Source organism: Thalassophryne amazonica, chromosome 13, assembly GCF_902500255.1.
Source record: "Thalassophryne amazonica chromosome 13, fThaAma1.1, whole genome shotgun sequence".
NCBI classification, from domain to species: Eukaryota; Metazoa; Chordata; class Actinopteri; order Batrachoidiformes; family Batrachoididae; genus Thalassophryne; species Thalassophryne amazonica.
In genome coordinates this window covers 46930205-46945066 of record NC_047115.1, presented here as the reverse complement: position 1 = coordinate 46945066, position 14862 = coordinate 46930205, and the positions used below count along the sequence as shown (strand labels likewise).

General features: G+C 41.4%; 1 protein-coding gene across 2 annotated transcripts in view; it reads right to left on the bottom strand.

Annotated features, from left to right (window-relative positions):
* The window catches only part of foxn2a (forkhead box N2a), a 92378-nt gene that overhangs the window by 21046 nt on the left and 56470 nt on the right, over positions 1-14862 (bottom strand). For both annotated transcript variants that reach the window (XM_034184511.1, XM_034184510.1), the window contains exon 2: positions 6244-6815. In XM_034184511.1, the coding sequence (XP_034040402.1) occupies positions 6244-6801 (558 nt within the window). In that variant the 5' untranslated portion in view covers positions 6802-6815. The remainder of the gene's footprint in view (positions 1-6243; positions 6816-14862) is intronic.

Genomic DNA, 14862 nt, shown 5'->3' with positions numbered 1-14862 from the left:
GAGTTGGTCCTAGTGAGCAAGTGTACCAAATTTTATGTTTCTTTGTATAACTGAAGTATTTTTCTCCTTATCTGCTGCACTATGCTGCCATGCAAGGCGCTCACTACACACCGGGAACAACTAGGGGATTAAGGACCTTGCCCAAGGGCCCTGAGTGATTGTGCGGTCTGGTTAGGTTTTGAACAGAGGATCTTCTGGTCTGAGACCCGTTGTTCATGGTTATCGATCAAGGTTTCAAAGAGATGATCAAGCAGTTCAACCCAGAATACCATGATAGCTACCTACCAGGCAGATCTCACTTCACCACAACAATGGAAAAGAAAGATGATACAACCTTTGAGAAGGAAACAGCAGTGGAAATAACATCATTTCACCATGAAATGGCCACAACCAGGTTCTCTTCACAATATTTCTGACAGAGGAGTGAAAACTATTATAAGAAGAGTTTTCCAAGAGCCAAGGACCACTTGTGGAGAGCTTCAAAAAGACCTGGAATTACAATTGCACAACTGTTTCAAAGAAAACAACAAGAAACAATAAGTAATGCACTCAACCACCATGGCCTGTATGCACGCTCACCATGCAAGAAGAAAAAGCATATTGAAGCTTGTTTAAAGGCGTTTCACACATTATTTATCATCCCGGTTCGCTACATAACATCAAAGTATTCATGATTATAAATCTATCAGTGTACATGCGGTAATAATTAGTGGTCGCTGATGTATTTTATTGTTAATAGCAGGTGAATTTCCGGAAAACGTCTTACTCTGCATTTCTTGGCATTGTGACGCATATTTTAGGGAAAGCAGAAAACCCCGATGGCCGACAGACAGAGTGAAATGAACGCTGCTGTGTCCAATAAAGAAGCTTCTGAGCTTTCATTTGAAAGTGATGGCTGGGATTTACATAGAATGTACAGAGAGGAGACAACACAGTTCACCCTGAAACTCTTACTTTTTTCAGAGTCTGTCAGATTTTGGATCCTAACATGTAGTAGCGCTGCTGTCTGTGTCGCAGGACACTATTTTACTGCTGTCGTGAACGTGCACGTGGATGTGCATGTGGAATGTCTCCACAAAGCTGTTTTTAACAGGCGCCTGAAGATGCAGATGTAGTTCTTACACTGGAGAAAATTGTAATACCTTATTTTCAGGAAATAATGTCCTTTCTATCTAACGTGCCAGAATCATCATAAAATATCAATCGGGAAGTCATACTCATATTTTGCCATATTCAGACTTGTTGCATGGGAACATGTACACTCATTTATTGTTTCCTGTTACAGAGTACCTCACATTTTTGTACGTCACAAAAACCTGCAGACCCCCAGAGATGACACTAGGGGTGGGAGGGGGGAAAAAAAACAAAAAATCGATTCACATAAGTATCGCAATTTTTGTTTTACGATTTTTAATTCGATTTTTTTAACAAAAATATTGATATTTTTCTAAATATGAATGCTTCATTTTAGACTACGTTTATCAGCCGGGTTTGTAAAAGTTATTGCTTTTCTCCAGCAGAGGGCGAAATGCTTTTCTCCGACTCTCTACCTGGAAACGCGACGTCACATCTGTCCGTGTGAAAAAAAAAACAAAAACTTAAACTGAAAGCAGAGAATGGCGGGCAACTCGCTGAGTTAAAACCCCCACCATCACATTTTGGATTTTTGCTTCGAAGGGAAAAGCAGAACTGGACATGTCAAAAGCTATTTGTAAGATCTGTAATGCACACGTTGTGTACTGCGGAAATACGACAAACCTCAATGCCCACCTAGCAAGGCACCATCCTGAAGTAAATGCAGAGCTTCCAGCCAATCGTCCTGTAGCAGCAAATCAGCAGACACTGAAAGCAGCATTTTCCAATCTACCCAGCAGTTCTGACAAAGCGAAATGCATCACAAAATCAAGCACTGTCTTTATTTGCAAAGACCTGCGGCCTTATAGTGTTGTGGAAAATACGGGTTTCAGGAACATGCTACATACGCTGGAGGCGAGGTATGTGGTACCTTCCAGAAAGTATTTCTCTGAAACAAAAGGCTCACGTTGGATTTTTCAGGTACTCAGGTTCAGGTTTTCTGTTTGTAAAATTTGTTTTTTTATAGCACTGACTGAGCAGAACAAATAAATATTAAAAACAGATTCACATGTGATGTGTATTTTGGGGGAAAATATGCCTCCTGATATGGACATCATTATGCAACTTTTTCCACTGGTATTAAGAAAGCTAAACTAAGAATCGGCAATATCGTAAAAATCGCAATTTAAATCGACTCTGCACCCAAAAAATCGTGAGAGAATCGAATCGGGGGAAAAGCATATCGTCCCATCCCTAGATGACACACCAATGATGCAGGGCAGCTGTTTATGGAATGTCACTAGTTAAAGGAGACCTGCATTGAAAAAAATGCAGTTAGATTTTTTGAACAAAAAAATGACTTACATTTACACATGAGATCCTTCTGAATGTAGTAAAGTAAATCTACAAACCCAGATCTGTCATTCAACGGAGAAATCTTCATTTGAAAATGACAAATTTACAGCTAACATTTAGCCCTCCGCAAATTGTCCCTCTCATCATGGATGCTGCCGAGACATCATGGACAAGACCCTCTCCCAGCATGCATTGCGCCAACTGTAATTAGTGGATTTACGTCAGTTTGCATCGCTTACCTTTTTGTCTTATACGGAAGGATCGACGGTTTTTTAAAACTTCATATTGTCTTGCGGTACGTTTTGGTGAGTACATTTATTTTTATTTTTGCCTGAAAATTATTTTGGGGGACTTTTTCATACGCCCGTTTGACTGAGTGGTGTCGCAATGAAAATCTACTGTCTTTCGCCTCCCGTACCATCGCAGGATATGGAGGCGAGACCCGCAAAGAATCCCAGTCATTGAAAATATATAAACCTCTCTCAGCGTCCATGGAGCTCTGGGGCTCCGATTGCCAAGACATGCGGTGCTGTGGATTTTGCCGCAAGAAGTCTGTCCTTGCAGCAACAGGTGTACCGGCCGCTTCGCATTAAAACAGCGAGCGTAATCTCAGGACTTGTGCCAAGTGTGCTGCAGCTCCATTCAGTAGACAGAGAGGTGATGCCGGTGTTGTGCGGTGAATGTGGCACAACACCGGCTGCAAAGCAGACACGGGCGGTGTGAGTGGCCCACGTCGGCAGTTAACGAGCTCGTTAACGAGCCCACAGACTTAATAAGCGCAGCGGAGGCAGAGAGCGGGAGAGGAAGAACGGCGCCCGCTGTCAATGTCGTTGCTGATCTGAGCACACAGATCTGTATCTCACATTCATTGCAGCTTACTTTTGGATGCTGAAACCAGGATGTGTATAAGTAACATTACTAACAGATAAAATCAATTTCAATGCGGGATCGGACTGAAGGCAGGAGCGCGTCGTCTTGTCCCTGACGTCATGGAAATGATACGGCTGTACAAACTGTTTTCACAGAGGGCTAAATTTTAGCTGCAAATTTGTCATTTTTAAACGAAGATTTCTCCGCTGAATTACAAATTTGGGCTTACAGATTTACTTTACTGCATTCACAAGAGTCTTATAAATACATATCAGCTATTTCTTTCTGAAATCTGACCACATTTATTTCAATGCAGGTCCACTTTAAGGTATAGTTAAGATTTAGTCATCTATTTCTTTGAATGTGTCTGATATTAGGTCCAGTAATGATGCACAGACATGGTACGTCACGCTCTGTGTACATCACGCTCTATAGCATTCCAGTTGTTACAGAACCAGCTTGGAACTATGCCATGAGTTAGAGTGCACTGTTGTCTGGTACTCACAATACAATTTGGTTTGAACACTTCAAGCAGTAGCTAACAGTTCCAACAAACCTCTCAGTTCCTGTACGTCACATTTTTTGTACATCACATTTTTGTGTATCTCATATCGGACCAGAAATATGAAGATGCCGTTGGAAGAGACTAGTCAAAGTATGGTCCAAGAATCTTCAAAAATGCAGCTTTGTTTTTTTTTTTTTTTGCGTGCATCGAGATGCTCTGAATGTTGATTCAGCTGTGTCTCCACACTGAGCAGGTATTAAACTATGAAACGTCACATGTTAATACTCCAGACAGTACTCTTTAAAATGGCATCTTACATTACATATTTCAAGGTACTTCATTTTCTACCCAGAATCTGTACACATTCCCATGCTACAAGCCTTCAACAATTAAAATAGATGTGAAATGGAACATTTTCAAAAAGTTTGGTTTTCAAACTCAATAATGTAACTTTAGTTACAAGATCCTCTGCGAACTACTGTGACAACATTTGGATCAGAATTTCTACCAGTAGAGATTGTCATCACAATCTCTACTGGTAGAAACTGTGATTCTACCAGATCACAGTTTCAACCTTGACACACACACACACACACACACACACACACACACACACACACACACACACACACACACACACACACACACTTCCCTTTGAAGACAACAAACTTAAATTCCTTCCTTTCATGCACACCTTCATATGGAGTGCTCATTGTGTGAGGTTTAACTGAAAGCCACCAGGAGTTGTGTTTACAGTCAGAATTACCTGATACAAGAATAATACACCAAAATATATATTTTTCCTTGGAAGATGGACTGAAATTATTCTCCATCATGCACATCTTTATGTAGTGTGTTACACTGTGTTTTGACTGAAATTAAAAACCGATTTAGGAAGAGAAGCGCTTAAAAAGACTTTTGTGCACATTCATTGTGTATGGTTTTGCTCTTTGTTTTGTCTTAAGTAAATGTGGTTAATCCCCAACTAAAAAAAAAAAAAAAAAAAAAAATTTCACTAAAAGTAGGACAAAAGTACTTTACACACTGCGCTGAAACCATTTTTTAAAAACCAAATTCCACAATAGTAAATCTCCTTTTGTTAAAAAATAAAACCTTTGAGTCACCCCACACCAGAAATAAAACTGATAAAAGACAAATGTACAGCTAAGAATTCCTTCAGTGTACTGCAGCCACAACAAAAAGAGGAAACAACTGCTCTACAGCACAAAGCGAGGAATGAATCAGTCTGCTTGTGATGTCTGCACAAGTGTTTTAACCATCCATTTATCTGATGGTGGTGTGTGCTTGTGCACTCTGGGAGGAGAATGAAGTGAGGGAAGGGAGGGAGTGAGCGAAGGAGGGAGGAGAATAACCTTGACTCAGATTACCAACTAGCTCTGATGCAGGAAGAAGGAAACATCACCATGGCAACGGAAACCACCAGCCAGTATCATGTGAAACTGGTGCTGGTCTCTCAGCAGACGAAGGCTTCACGCTGAGCACCTGCATGTTGCGCGGCACTGCACCGCACCACGTTGCCACTTGCTGAGTGCTAACCGCCATCCCCTCCCATGGTGGGAAAATATCAGGTCTTAGCCAGACACAACCTTGGCATGACGGGGCGCTGCATGCCACAGGTCCCACATCATACTGAAGCTCAATATGGCAATGATGGATTTATGCTTCGCAGATTAAGCAAATGGAGTTGCATACTCAAATCTGACCAACGCTTTACATTTAAAACTTATGAAACAACTACAATATAGGCAGATTAGCTCTATTAAAGTCAGTAATGATCTCAAAAAAGAGCTATATTTCTATCTGTCATCATATTTTCTAAATGACAAATGTGTAAAGCTATGAGGAAGTCTCAAAGTATATGAATTTAATCCACAGTATGTCAGAAATGTGTCAATCATTCCAACAGACACGCTTACACATTTGTATCAAGCATGAATATGAGAAGGCCGACTTCTCCATTTTCTTCCTACCATTGACACTTTTGGTCAACTTTTCTTCCTTTTCATTGTGTGGCAATGAGTTTTATACTCAGATGCTTCCCTCCCTGTTGAAACTATCTCACTGTGCTCTGGGAGATAAAGTCCTATCATCATCTGCTGTGTTTGCGTTTCCTCTGAAGGAGTATCTGTGACCTTGACTGGATTCTGCTCTTGTCACAGCAGTCAGAGGTCCCAGCGGCTGTGTTAGATGGAGTCACATGAGCTACACTGCAGCTTTACTCTGCAATGCCTTGTTCACCGGAATACTGCTCACAACGTTGCACACATTTTTTTTATACCCATGGTGATTACAAGATCACAAATCAAAGCAGGAAACAGTGACAACAGCACCATACATTATGACACACTTTGCGTAAGCTTTCAGCTATGAAGTGAACACTGTCAATCTGAATGTCACCAAATAGTTTGTGAACATACCTTTCCCAAAGTCCTTTCCACCTTGCGGAAGCATTTGTTCAGGGATAGGTTGTGACGCACTGAGTTCTTCCAGCCAGTCGGAGCACTGGAGAAATAAGGAAAGTGCTCGAGAATCCAGCCGTAGATTTCTTTAACAGGCAAAGACTTGCTGGGAGACTGTTCAATTGCCATGTAGATGAGCAGAGAAAAGGAGAACGGAGGTTTCGACGTCAATGAGTCCCGGACTCTGCCTCTGTTATGTGAGGAAGATGACGATGAAGCGCCCTGGCTGGACCTATAGTCTCCTTCTATGTCAAAGAGGGGGCTGCCACTGGGCTGAGCTTCAGGACCCCCCAGAGTGAAGTTCTGGAGTAGGTTCTCATGAAGCCAGTTGAGGTTGGTCAGCTCCTCATCTTCGGTACCTCCCGTACGATCCACGCTGGTCGCCAATGGGCTGGATGCACACTCGGCCTCTGGGAGTGTTCCTACGCCGCAGACACCTCTGAGCCCTGTGCGCTCCTCTTGCATAGCCGGAATTTCCGTTTTCTTATCTGGTGACATCCCACTGATTGGACCCATTAAATCACAGAGGTCTGAAGAGAGAAAAAGAGATTGGTTATTAATATTTAACAGTTTATGCTGACATTTCAAAAAGTGGTTGGCAGTATGAAATAGCTGGATATGACATATTGGAATGATGTGCTCTCCCAAGCACTGACCTTGTTTTTCCACATTTTCCCTCGGGGTTCGCCCCCAGTAGTCATGTCTATCTACTTACACTGCACTGAGTGGCCCTCTCATTCATGTCTACAGAGAAAAAGAGAGGCTCTCAGCTTTCCCCCTCTTGATTCTGGCCAAGGAGCTTTGAGGAGATCTCTCAAGCAACTGAACAGGCTTAAGGTTTCACTCCTTGACGCCCTCCTCATTTCACACAAGTTTCAGTTGCTCATTATGTGTAAATGAGCATGACACCATTCAATGACTGCAAGAACATTAAATACTGTTGTAGGGTTACAGGTCCAGTCATTTACTCGCATTATAAAAAAAAATCCTATATCATAATCAAGCTCCAACAAAAACACCTCATGACGCTGTTTGTCAAGTATTCATGACAGAAAAATAATAAATATATAAATTTTAAATCAAATCTAATGAAAGAAAGACATTATCAGAATTACATTCAGAAAAGAGAATAATTTAAAATTTTATAGCAAGTGGTCCAGAACTGACTTTGGGTAACACCAGACTCCAGGAGTCTATCACGAACAACAATTTAATGATTGAATTTAAAAGGATTTCACACACTTATAAAAATGACCTTACTAGAAAATAAACAGAACTGATATGCGACATGACTTTCCACAATACTCCATTTGGCATAATGAAAAACCTACCCTACATTATGAACACCAGTCACTCATCCACTATTTTAACACATTAATTTTCAGAAGTTCTTTTGCTTCATTGTTAATTGCCAGTTGAGAGATTTATGCTCAGGAAATACTTACATGTATTAAAATGGACATAAAAAAAATCCTCTTCATTTGTAAAATGATGTTTTGTCAGGTAAATCTGAATAAATCAGCAACACAAATGACGGGCTCAGCGGCGTGTGAACCCAACAACACAGAGATCACTCCTTGACACAGCCCACAACAAGCTTTAAGTCCCAATGTCACCATGACAACCATGCCATCCCTTCAATTAAGAGCAGAAATCTCACAAACAAGAGTCAATAACATAACAACTAATCTGTGCAGCACGGTGTCTTGCCAGTTCAACCACTGAGCAGCCACCCTGTAACAAAATGCCCCTGCTGTACTGGGAAGTGGACACTGCATGGCCCAGAATGAGGTGGTCTTGGGAAGAGGCCTCTGTTCTTTTGCTCTAGATATGAAGCAGAATGGGGTAAGAGTGGAAGATTCCAGGGAAAGGCAGACAAGACACAGTGAAGAGAGCAACATCTTTTTATTTCTGTGAAAAGGCAAGAATTGGGTCAAACTGTAGAGAGCAAAGTGAGTAAGACTGTAATGGGGTGTGAGAGCGCAGTGTGTCAAAACCACTCAGCGACGACTGGAGGAGGCATTCGTACATTTACAAAATGACCACTCAAGTCTCAGTGAGGAGACAACCAAACAGTACAGTGGAGACAAATCCACTCGTGACTCCTATAAAGCTTGTCAAGGCATATTTGTTTAGATCACTATCATTAAGTGATGTTAACCTTCGTGGACATGTACTGTAACGCTGAACAAGAATGTATGTGAGAACAAAACTGCCAGAATCAACACTGGACATTACATACAACCTTCACAGCTCCCTCGTAGATTTAGACCTCATTCAGACTGGGGTTGGCAATCCGGCTCAAACCAGATTGCTTTCTAACCGGATAGTGTTCAGACCTGTTTTTCCCCCCAATCGGGCTCATTCTACACACATGTTCAAACTCAATCCAGCTCAAGTCAAGTTCTTCGCACTTTCACCAAAGAATTTGCTTAGAATTTCCTGATCTGGCCATAAAAGCGCTTGTACATGGGTATGTGGATCTTGACGTAAGCGGGCGGGTGTGTGTATGTGTCAAATCTGGACGTGAGAGCATGCATGTTTGTGTGTGTGTGCATATCGAGCCGAATTGCGAACCCCAGTCTGATATGGACTTAGAGCGAGCCAAGTGGGAGCGTTAAATATATTCATAATGAAATAAACTTAATATAAAGCCCACAAAAAGGCCTACTTTATATTGCATACTGTAAGATATTCACACACATTTGATTATATTCCTCCTTTTATTTAGAACCTGCATGACTCTGTTTTAACAGACTGCCTGGACACAGAGATGGATTTGTTACATTGGAAAAAGTCAGAATACATTATTTCCAGGAGTGAATGGGCATTATTTAACATGCCACAATCGTGAGAGAACTAAAGGCAAAGCTGCAGCCGGAGATTGTGCGTGCATGCATGCTTCTTTAATTGTGTGGTGTTTACATTCGGAAATAAATCTATAACACGGTGAGTCTGGCATGTACAGAATTTTACCCCTTTTGTGTTTTGTGGCAAGCATTTTCATTGAGTGTGAATTTGGAGCTGAAATATGTGTGTGTGTGTGTGTGTGTGTGTGTGTGTGTGTGTGTGTGTGTGTGTGTGTGTGTGTGTGTGTGTGTGTGTGTGTGTGTGTGTGTGTGTGTGTGCGTTGCTCATTGCTCCTCCCTGCTCCTGCCGCTGTGAACATGAATGTCTCCACGACGTTTTTCTCCCCGGCAGCAGATGTATTTTTTTTTATTTTATTGATAACAACACTAATAATTAAAGCTGAACCTGGAGCAGAGATTGGTATTGACAGGCTGTGTTTATGACTAATGACTGCAGGTGCACATAAACATTCTCAGAGCTGCATCTTTTACCTTGACTGCATCAAAATTAGCAGTTTCACTTAAAAAGGAGTCATCATAATATGACATCACACTTATGTAAACTTTGGAATTAATCTGTGCCTTCGTTCTTAACGTTAGCAGCTACAATCGCCTTGAAGCCCACGCTGGGGCGCTTTTAATAGCTACGTCACTTGTTGTAAACACCTGAGTACATGAGTACTTTGTTTTCGGACATCTCCGTAGCTGCTTGTTGCAAGTTCCGTACACTTTCAAACCGGTCACTCAAGTGCACAAAGCAGGGGTCGAAATACATTTTTTAACCTACTTGCACTGGTGCTAGTAATAAAAAAATTACTTGCACCAAAAAAAAAGTTACTTGCACAACCAAAAGTCAGTCTTACGAGGTCTGTCAATAAAGTATAGGTCCTTTGTATTTTTTTCAAAAACTATATGGATTTCATTCATATGTTTTTACGTCAGACATGCTTGAACCCTCGTGCGCATGCGTGAGTTTTTCCACGCCTGTCGGTGACGTCATTCACCTGTGAGCACTCCTTGTGGGAGGAGTCGTCCAGCCCCTCATCGGAATTCCTTTGTCTGAGAAGTTGCTGAGAGACTGGCGCTTTGTTTGATCAAAATTTTTTCTAAACCTGTGAGACACATCGAAGTGGACACGGTTTGAAAAATTAAGATGGTTTTCGGTGAAAATTTTAACGGCTGATGAGAGATTTTGAGGTGATACTGTCGCTTTAAGGACTTCCCACGGTGCGAGACATCGCGCAGCACTCTCAGGCGCCGCTGTCAGCCTGTTACAAGCTGAAAACCTCCACATTTCAGGCTCTATTGATCCAGGACGTCGTGAGAGAACAGAGAAGTTTCAGAAGAAGTCGGTTTCAGCATTTTATCCGGATATTCCACTGTTAAAGGAGATTTTTTAATGAAAGACGTGCGGACGGATCGCAGCGTCGGCTCGTAGCCGCTGCGACGCTCCGCCACAGGAAAAACACCTCTGTTGGAAGCCTTAAGGACAAGTTGGAACATGTCCAGCTGTTAAACAATTTCTCATATACTCACTCCACTGAAAGCCATCAAAAGCCGCCTGGATTTTACAAATGGTTATCAACACGGAGGTGTTTTTCCTGTCCCGACGCGCAGACCCATCCGCACATCTCATTAAAAAAAAAAAAATCTCCTTTAACAGTGGAATATCCGGATAAAATGCTGAAACCGACTTCTTCTGAAACTTCTCTGTTCTCTCACGACGTCCTGGATCAATAGAGCCTGAAATGTGGAGGTTTTCAGCTTGAAACAGGCTGACGACGCGCCTGGGACCGCTGCGTGACGTCTCGCACGGTGGGAAGTCCTTAAAGCGACAGTATCACCTCAAAATCTCTCATCACCCGTTAAAATTTTCACCGAAAACCAGCTTAATTTTTTCGAACCGTGTCCACTTCGATGTGTCTCACAGGTTTAGAAAAAATTTTGATCAAACAAAGCGCCAGTCTCTCAGCAACTTCTCAGACAAAGGAATTCCGACGAGGGGCTGGACGACTCCTCCCACAAGGAGTGCTCATAGGCGAATGACGTCACCGACAGGCGTGGAAAAACTCACGCATGCGCACGAGGGTTCAAGCATGTCTGACGTAAAAACATATGAATGAAATCCATATAGTTTTTGAAAAAAATAAAAAGGACCTATACTTTATTGACAGCCCTCGTATATCAACCTTAAAACTCCTGCTCTGATGTGTCAGACTCTTAATTCCTCTCTGGGGAGAGTTTGCCGCTGCTGCTGCTGCTCTCTCCTCAGTTTTTTTTTCACATGCGTGCACGAACAAATCGTCTATGAAGATTATTTTATTTATTAACTACATAGATGTATAATAAAACAAATGGTGACTGGTTTATAACACAGCTATGACAGAGTTTCAGGGAAGAGAGAGCGAGGAACTACGGAGCCCTGGAAGTGTCATCGCAAAATGTTTTGCATGTGGAGAGAATGTGCGCACGTTTTATTATATTGTGCGCTCGTTTTATTATATTGTGTGCACATTTTATTATATTGTGCGCATGTTTTAAGCATCGTTTGAGTAAAACAAGGGCACGATCTACTTAAACGTGGCCACAATTTGTAAAACGTGCACTCAATATTGTCTTGACACATAAATGTTGGCTATTAGCCAACAAACCAGCAGACAGTGTAATACATTTCCCCATTAGAAATGGATGTGGTCAGGGTGTATCATCTTGGTTTGGGTGCACAAGGATATACAGAGTACTCCAGCTGCCCACCATGGCATCATCTGGAGATTAAGCACATTAAAAAGGATGCTGAGGTCGAAGCGTCGTGAGGATGACAACTGAGGTCATATTATGAAGTTCATTTTGAACGAAAGGAAAACGTGCGCACGTTTTATTAAATCGAGGGCTCAATTAAATCAATTTTATTTATATAGCGCCAAATCACAATAAACAGTTGCCCCAAGGCGCTTTATATTGTAAGGCAAAAGCCATACAATAATTACAGAAAAACCCCAACGGTCAAAACGACCCCCTGTGAGCAAGCACTTGGCGACAGTGGGAAGGAAAAACTCCTGTTTAACAGGAAGAAACCTCCAGCAGAACCAGGCTCAGGGAGGGGCAGTCTTCTGCTGGGACTGGTTGGGGCTGAGGGGAGAGAATCAGGAAAAAGACATGCTGTGGAAGAGAGCAGAGATCAATCACTAATGATTAAATGCAGAGTGGTGCATACAGAGCAAAAAGAGAAAGAAAGACTCAGTGCATCATGGGAACCCCCCAGCAGTCTAAGTCTATAGCACAATTAGCACAATTTAATTGCACAAGGTTGTACAATTAAAGGAAAATGTGCCCGTTTTATTAATTTGAGGGCTCGATTAAAGGAAAACGTGCGCACAAATTATCACGGCCAGGAAAACTTGCGCACATTTTATTCATTTGAGAGCACATTTTATTCATTTGTGTGCTCAATTAAAGGAAAACGTGCGCACAAATTATCATGGCCAGAAAAAAAATATTACTTTAAGTGACCTCTCCCGAGTTCCCTAAAGGAACAGCAGCGGCAGCCACTTTTTTTTTTTCACGTGCGCGCGCGAACTAATCGTCCGTGAAGATAATTTTATTAACTACACAGATGTATAATAAAACAAATGGTGACTGGTTTATAACACAATGATGATAGAATTTGAGGGGGAGAGAGAGAGGAACCACAGCCAACCAGTTTTTTTTTTTTTTTACTTTTCTTTGCAAACACAACAAATGGAGCACAGCAACTCGCTCCGTGTGTCTGAGTCATAAAACGCAGGGAAGACGAAGACCACACACTGGAAATTGTTTTTTTTTTTCCTTATTTATTCCTTTATTGGTTCATTTTACTGGTGCTTATACAACCCCTGGCAATAATTACGGAATCACTGGCCTCGGAGATGTTCATTCAGTTGTTTAATTTTGTAGAAAAAAAGCAGATCACAGACATGACACAAAACTAAAGTCATTTCAAATGGCAACTTTGTGGCTTTAAGAAACATTATAAGAAATCAGGAAAAAAAATTGTGGCAGTCAGTAACGGTTACTTTTTTAGACCAAGCAGAGGGAAAAAAATATGGATTCACTCAATTCTGAGAAATAAATTATGGAATCACCCTGTAAATTTTCATCCCCAAAACTAACACCTGCATCAAGTCAGATCTGCTCGTTAGTCTGCATCTAAAAAGGAGTGATCACACCTTGGAGAGCTGTTGTACCAAGTGGACTGACATGAATCATAGCTCCAACACGAGAGATGTCAATTGAAACAAACGAGAGGATTATCAAACTCTTAAAAGAGGGTAAATCATCACGCATTGTTGTAAAAGATGTTGGTTGTTCACAGTCAGCTGTGTCTAAACTCTGGACCAAATACAAACAACATGGGAAGGTTGTTAAAGGCAAACATACTGGTAGACCAAGGAAGACATCAAAGAGTCAAGACAGAAAACTTAAAGCAATATGTCTCAAAAATCGAAAATGCACAACAAAACAAATGAGGAACGAATGGGAGGAAACTGGAGTCAACGTCTGTGACCGAACTGTAAGAAACCGCCTAAAGGAAATAGGATTTACATACAGAAAAGCTAAACGAAAGCCATCATTAACACCTAAACAGAAAAAAAAAACAAGGTTACAATGGGCTAAGGAAAAGCAATCGTGGACTGTGGATGAAAGTCATATTCACTATAGAACACTATAGAAAATAAAATGGAAGCAAGGTAGGGCATACATGCTATCTTCAGTCCAGGATGAGTCACAGCTCTCACCAAAGTAGAGCAATCAGATGTGTCAGGCAGTGGGCAAACTGTGTATTTGTGTTCAAACTAACACTCCCCTCAAGAAAAATAACTCTTGTCAAGTTAGGCTCCTACTCCAAACGAATTCAGAAATTGGAAATGAAAACCACACATACTGCACAATGCAAAAGATTTAGGCATCCAATAATTTAAAAACTCCCTAAAACACACACACACACACACACACAGAAGGAAAGCAGTCTAATGTCAAACATAGAGCAAAGGAGGAATCACATCACTAACAGTGGAGAAAGAAGGCTAATTAAACTAAAATTGACTTTTTAGTGGACAAAATTCAAAGAAAAATGCCATGCAAGATGGTGAAAAGCATGACAGGGAAAGTGAATGTAACGATATGTTCGATTGCAAGCCAAAACTCATTAATTCCGAGTCTATATTTCCAATGTCCAAGCGCGTTTCAGTGCATCTGCTCCAGAAAAGGACATAGATATTCTCTCTACAATATTTTTTCTCCAAGGCTAGAGGAGGATTGTCACATTTGCAACCCAATGCCTAAAGGCCCCCGACACTTGCATGACTTTGATCCGTACACTTGCACACGCTTTACCATGATGATCCCACCCGCTGTGTTCCCAGCAGGATGCTGTGTTTTGTTCCACGGAATGCCTCGCATTGTGTGCTGGATGCTGCATTTGTAAAATAATTATTTAGTAGCTGATTAATCATTTTCTCTCCGAGTTGGCTGTTGAAAACGCCTCTAATTGCTTCCGGAATCATAGAGAACTGTTCCAGCTGCCACTTTTCTCTCTCTCTCGTGCTTAAAGAGGTGGAGAACACATTTGGAGCCATCTAAAAAGGTAATTATTTGTAATGTTTATATTGTAATGGCTTGGTAAAACAGTTGCATCTTCATTCCTTCTTGTGAGCAGCTGTAAAAGTATGTTTATGATAGATTTAACATC